Source organism: Patiria miniata, unplaced genomic scaffold, assembly GCF_015706575.1.
Source record: "Patiria miniata isolate m_02_andy unplaced genomic scaffold, ASM1570657v1 HiC_scaffold_5, whole genome shotgun sequence".
In the NCBI taxonomy this organism is placed as follows: domain Eukaryota; kingdom Metazoa; phylum Echinodermata; class Asteroidea; order Valvatida; family Asterinidae; genus Patiria; species Patiria miniata.
In genome coordinates, this window is record NW_024037072.1 from 28830967 (window position 1) to 28836966 (window position 6000).

At 40.0% G+C, this 6000-nt stretch overlaps 1 protein-coding gene across 5 annotated transcripts in view; it reads left to right on the top strand.

The window, feature by feature from the left end:
* Positions 1-2981, top strand: part of LOC119740886 — a 59518-nt gene extending 56537 nt beyond the window's left edge. For all 5 annotated transcript variants that reach the window (XM_038216349.1, XM_038216352.1, XM_038216350.1 and 2 more), the window contains one exon: positions 476-2981. In XM_038216349.1, the coding sequence (XP_038072277.1) occupies positions 476-581 (106 nt within the window). In that variant the 3' untranslated portion in view covers positions 582-2981. The remainder of the gene's footprint in view (positions 1-475) is intronic.
* The last annotated feature ends 3019 nt before the right edge of the window (positions 2982-6000 follow it).

Below are 6000 nucleotides of genomic sequence, written 5' to 3' on the forward strand. Positions count from 1 at the left end.
CAGTTACTTTTGGGATGGCTGCAAATGGACTCTGGCTTTAATAATGAAACACTTAAAACTGGCAAAATAAAACAACTTGCCGGGTTCATGAGGAAAGAACAATCACTCGATTGGAAGTGAGAAATTGCACCTTAGAGGTTATCGGTATTCGAAGATTTAATTCAGCTACGACAAAATAAAACGGTAATCTTTGCTTCCAAACTGATGTTTTTCCTGCTGCGACAGAATATGCCTACATGAAATAAAAATGATACATGTACAGACTAAAAATAAGTGTCGCTTTACAATTTCGAATTAAAATTCAGCCTAAAGAATAAGCTTGTCAGTGCCAAAGAAGTGAAGTAGGAAATGTAAATTGTTTCCCCCCACCCTGGAAAAGCCTCCCTTTTCGGTTTCTTTTTCCTAAGCCACCCTTAACCTTTGAGTTATGGTTTTGTTTTCACTCTGTATATTTTTCTTCTTCATTTATGTAAAGATGGAGAGGTCATCAATCAGGCTCTCCGGTTTTTCTGGGACTCCAAGGCGATGATGTGAGTCTGTCTACATACAGCAATCCCATGTTCACCAAATCTGCCGAGTAATTTACTCGGGTCTTTGTTACTACGCCAATAATATGATGTATATCAGTCATATCTGACAATACTCAGTTATGAGATATTATTTGTTGTATAATTTCGTATATGCATTGGGGTTTTTTGTATTCAAGGTACTTGGATTCCGTAATAAAACTTTCAATTCAATTCATTTCATTTCAATATCACATTTGTTTCCATACTTAAACTTCTGTATTCAAAAAGAAAATACAACAGCATATACAATCTTAGACAATTAATAGGAGTGAAATACATTACAAGAAGTGTAAAATCATATGAAGTCAACAAACGTACGTAAGCTAAGCATAAAATAACGTGGTAAGCAACAAAGTGATATGCAGTAATTAATGAACAGCTTATGTATTAAGCAGAAAATCCATAATTTACTCACACTATATGTGCATTAAGAATTTTTAAGTACTTGTCATGTGGGAAAATAATTTTAAGGTGATAAAATTACCATAGTTGTGTACACAGGTAATATATATTTTACAGTAAAAGAGTGCGCTTTTTATTCATTAAAATCTGTCAACAGACTTATTACACTTTGGACATATGTTGTGAGTAAGGAACGGTTAACCTCAAATTGAAGCTAACCGTCGAAAGGGAACGCTATATCTATGTCTTGAGTGTTATCCGAGAGTGTTCGCATGATTATTCGATTTGTATTGTGATTAACTTTAGTTGGTGTTTAATATGTACATGTATAATCAAGATGGTGATCACAGGAGTAAGTAAGTAACTGCCGTAACGGTTAAATTACCTTACAACAAAGGTTCAAATGACGACACAACATAGCTTTTGGTAAACCTTATACATACTTGAAATGTAACCTAAAGAAATCCACGGTGATTTCATTCAAATCAAAATCACAGTATGGTATAGCGATGTCATCAATCTGAAAAAGCTTAACATAGATAATTATGTTTTAATGCGACACCTAAAAAATACAACGATATGTTGCATTACTCTCTAAATTCCAAAGAGTGAAATTAGAAACTAATTTAATAATAATAATTATATTCTTATATAGCGCCAAATCCTTCAAATTGACGTTCAAGGCGCTTTACAATCATTAACAAAAACCAAACAAAAAACAAAAAAACTATTTCAATCTTTCTTTCGATTGAAATAGTCTGAAAAAAAGAACTACTTCAGTCGAAGCTGGAGTGAAAACTCGATCTTTACGATTGGAAGAAATGTCACTCTAAAACGTCTAGTCCCTAGTTTCCGACTGTGGTAGTGAATCTTCACTGGAATAGAGTGAATTTTCACTCTGGAATTTAGAGAGTAGAGTGACCGCAAGCAAGTTTTCACCCAGCTTGGCATAGACGAATCCGGGCACACGATCACCCTTACTGGAATGTGTATCCTTGTGGAGTCATTTCTTTGTTCTCGTGTACTAATATTTTAGAGTTTGAAAATGTAGTTTCAAAATGCTCCTATTTTAATCAGAATTAATTTCCTGGGCTGAAAGTCGGACTTAATATCCTTTACATAAAATACTTTAATTGCGACAGATCAACACACCTGGGAAATTCCTAGTTTTGAGTAAAATCCATTTTCTATTTCGCGATAACCTTATGGAGACGAAATTGCTCTGTGGAGGCGTATACAATCTTTCGTTTCCTATTATACACGTCTCCATAGTGAATTACGAAACACTATACATGTACTCACAAGGCCCCCTTCAATGAAGAGATCAATTGAGCACCACGCTGTTGCACCACGCTGCCACGTGAAGGATTATCTGAACAGTAGTAAGCACAATGCTTTCGCCATTGAAGATTGCCTTCGTGATAGAAATGACAGCTCGCCTGGATCGGTCTATATACTAATGGAGATCAATGGTCTATCCTTTGCACACCGACACGGGGCAGGTTCGAGTGCTCGAACTATCCTTCACGTAAACATTTGGTTTGGTATTATAATTATGTGTGCACTTTTTTTTTGTAACTACATGTAATGTAGGCCTAAACTATTGGTTCCGTACATGGACTTGCAGAGTATATGATGATTAGTTGATATCAAGATAAGGACAATGTAAAAGAACATATAGGCCTACAAAGCGCGTTTTTTTTCCTTGTTATACAGCCAACGATGTTCCTCCTCGTCGCTGTCGAATGACTGAATATCAAGGACGCTAAAGCTTAAAACCTCGCACCTCGTCGTCGTAGATCATAATGTAGGTTTACAGATGATTTTATGCTGTAATATGATTTTAAATACTTCTTATTATGAAATGGTGAAGGTTGGACAAAAGAGTCATATTAAGGTTTGGCATGGAATTTCATCGGATGACACGTAAGACAACTGCAAATGTGTCATTTTACTCAGTCACTAATGTTGCTTACTCAGAATGAGTATTAAATGATTATTTGCATTCAATGAGCATGTTTCGATTTTTTTTTCGTTTATTAAAATCTTGTAAAAAGTTTTTCAAGGGAAATTGCACAGCAACACTGCGCTATTAACGGCATGATCATTTCCAATTATTCCAATTATGTTCCCTAATTTGAAAACTCTTTGTCAGTTGGTGTTGTGAAGTCGAAACCAGCGTTCTCATTCTGTATTTGATTTCTATTAAAAGTACAAACTTTATCGAGCACAGATAATACAAATCAGAAACATTTACATCCAAAGGCTGTTCGTAAAAGCTGATCCGCCATCCAGTTACTTTGACGTCAATGTAAGAATTTGTCCGAAACACATTGATGCGCTGTTCGGATAGGCCTACAGTCAGTTGTGAGCTATCAGAAACAATTCAGATTTTTGATTGAGAATAGAAAATACAAACCAAATGTTCGTATCTAAGGGCGTCGCTAAGGGGGGGGGGTGCGCTCACCATGGCCACCCTCAACAGTTTTTGTCGTCGAATCGTCATACCTAAGGAAACGTCTTTTCCACGGTCTGCATACATGTCGCAACGATTAGCGCCACTTATAATTGTCAAATCAGCTTTGAACAGCGTCCCCATTAGATGGTGTCCCTCTCGATGTCTGTCCCCAAGTATCCCGCTACTTTAGTGTCGAGCCGACATCTCTTCTTATTTCCTTTCTTTATCCAGTGTTTTTATACAGGTGGAACCTTAAAATGACATGAACCCGGTCACAGTGTCTGAACAGCATTTTAAGCACACTGAGACCACATTGCAGTAGGATTCGGGGAAAGATTTTTTCCAACCTTGCAGATTTGATAACTGTGTGAAAAGCGAAACAGGACAATATGCATACAGTTTTCTGCCTCGTGCTACCTTACATAGGCCACCAACGCTACTGGCTCAACCTTTATCTACTCTACCACCAACAATAATGGCGACTGCCTACTCCAACAGCTACCTCTGCGTTATTGACATCTGGTTTCCCCGAAAACAAATCCACCCCTGAATATGGTGTAGCCCTGATGGTAAGACACGCAAGGCTAGCTATCGATCACATTATTACATATCGCCGCTGGAGATCTCTCATTACGAACTGTCGTGTCTACAGGGGAGCACACCTCGGCAACACAGACCTCTGGCTGCCCAGCTCACACTAAAACTAAAGGCTGATCAATCTGCCAAGCATCAACCCCGCCTAGACCCATCTCGCTAATTCCTCGACCGCCATCAGATCGGCATTCTCCAGTACATTCTCCAACCAATTCAGTGTCTTGGCTGAAGAAGACTCCACCGAGTTGCGGCACTATTATGAAGTCTGCAAGACAGCCGCAGAGACTCTAGGACGCCGAAGATCGACCCTAGCTATTAAACAACCATGGATCTCGCAGGCGTCGCTTCAGATCATCCAACACCGCCGGCATGCATGCCTGCCTCCAAGGAGACATGGAAGAGTACCGCTACCTAAACCGCCTACAAAATGTAACAATTGCGAATGACTGAGAGAAGTACTTGGAAGACGAAGCAAGACGTGTGGAGACGGCTGCACAAAATCATCGGTCCAAAAATAGATGTTCAGCATGCTGATACGGCCAAAGCTCAACCGCAAGATATTCTTAATCTTGGCAAGGACAGCAACTGATGCAGTCTATCTATTGATGTTGCCTTTCCGGGCCGCTTGAAGGAGCAGCTTCGGCCAGGTACGGAACCATCCTCAAGTATCTCCAGGTCCAACACCGATACCAACAGCACACATCACAACGTCATCGAATCAGCACCACCCGTGTTACCCCATATGAGGTGACGGCTGTTTTGAAACAGCTGAAGAACAGCAAAGCCATTTGGAATCTGCACTGTTACTGCGGAGATAATGAAGGGGTGGGACTGTCTCAGCTCATCCAGTGGCTCACACGTATCATTAACCAAGTGTGGATTACGGAACAGCTACCTGTAGACTTGACACGGAGTAATCCTCCGCTGCTGGAAGCGTAAAGGCGACCAGCTCGTCTGTATCAACAACAGAGCCTTACACTCTTGTCCGTACCGGGCAAATTATTCGCATATACCAAGCAAACTATTCAGCAGGCAAGCTACAAGTCCGGCCGCTCCACTACTGACCGTATCTCCGCCCTCCATCTCATCTTCGAGAAGGCCCGAAAGTTGCGTAAGAACCGCCACCTGTTTGCTGTCTTCACCGATCTCAAGGACGCCTTGAGGAGTGGAGGAATTTGATGAGGATAATTCTGAACCAGATTGTAAAAAGCGTAGATTTGAAGATTCGAGAAAACTGTGAAACTGAATCTGCGCAAGATGAAGACAAAGATATCGTGAAAGATTATTCGGAATCTGAAACGGAGGTAAAAGATGGCAAATTATCGGATGAAGATGAGTCGTTTGCAGATTCCGAAATGGAAAACTGTGAAACTGAATCTACACAGAATGAAGATGGGGATTTTGAGGAAGATATTCGGAATCCGAAACGGAGGTAGAAGAAGACGAATTATCAGATGAAAATGAGTCTAGTTCTGAATTGGAAGACAATGCTGCCTTTCAAGACTAGTTGGTAGACGCCAAAGACGCCACTGAAGAGATGTGGAGTGAGAAATACGTCAACGGGCGTATGGATGAAGATCAAGCCAAGGAAAAGGCAAATAGGAAGACACTCTTTGGCAGTCAAGCGAGTTTTTTTTTAAAACAAATACAAAGATCTTGAGGAAGACTAGTGATGATTAAAGAAGAAAGACTATTGTAATTTTTTTTTAATTATAGTACATGTAGTGCCTTTGGTAGAAAAAAAACAGTATATACCTTGTGCACTCTGATCCAATCTGGTCAAGATTCCCTGAAATTCAATCTAAATGCTCTGCTCTTACTTGATTCTACGGCACCGATATCCCCAATAAACGCCGATTGCCTACATGAAGACATTTAAAGCACCGCGAATTCGGATCTTTGACGATTGGACAAGACCAGACTTGTCCGGCTTCTTTTTGCCATCCTTCGATGACTCAGCACTATGACGTCAACGGA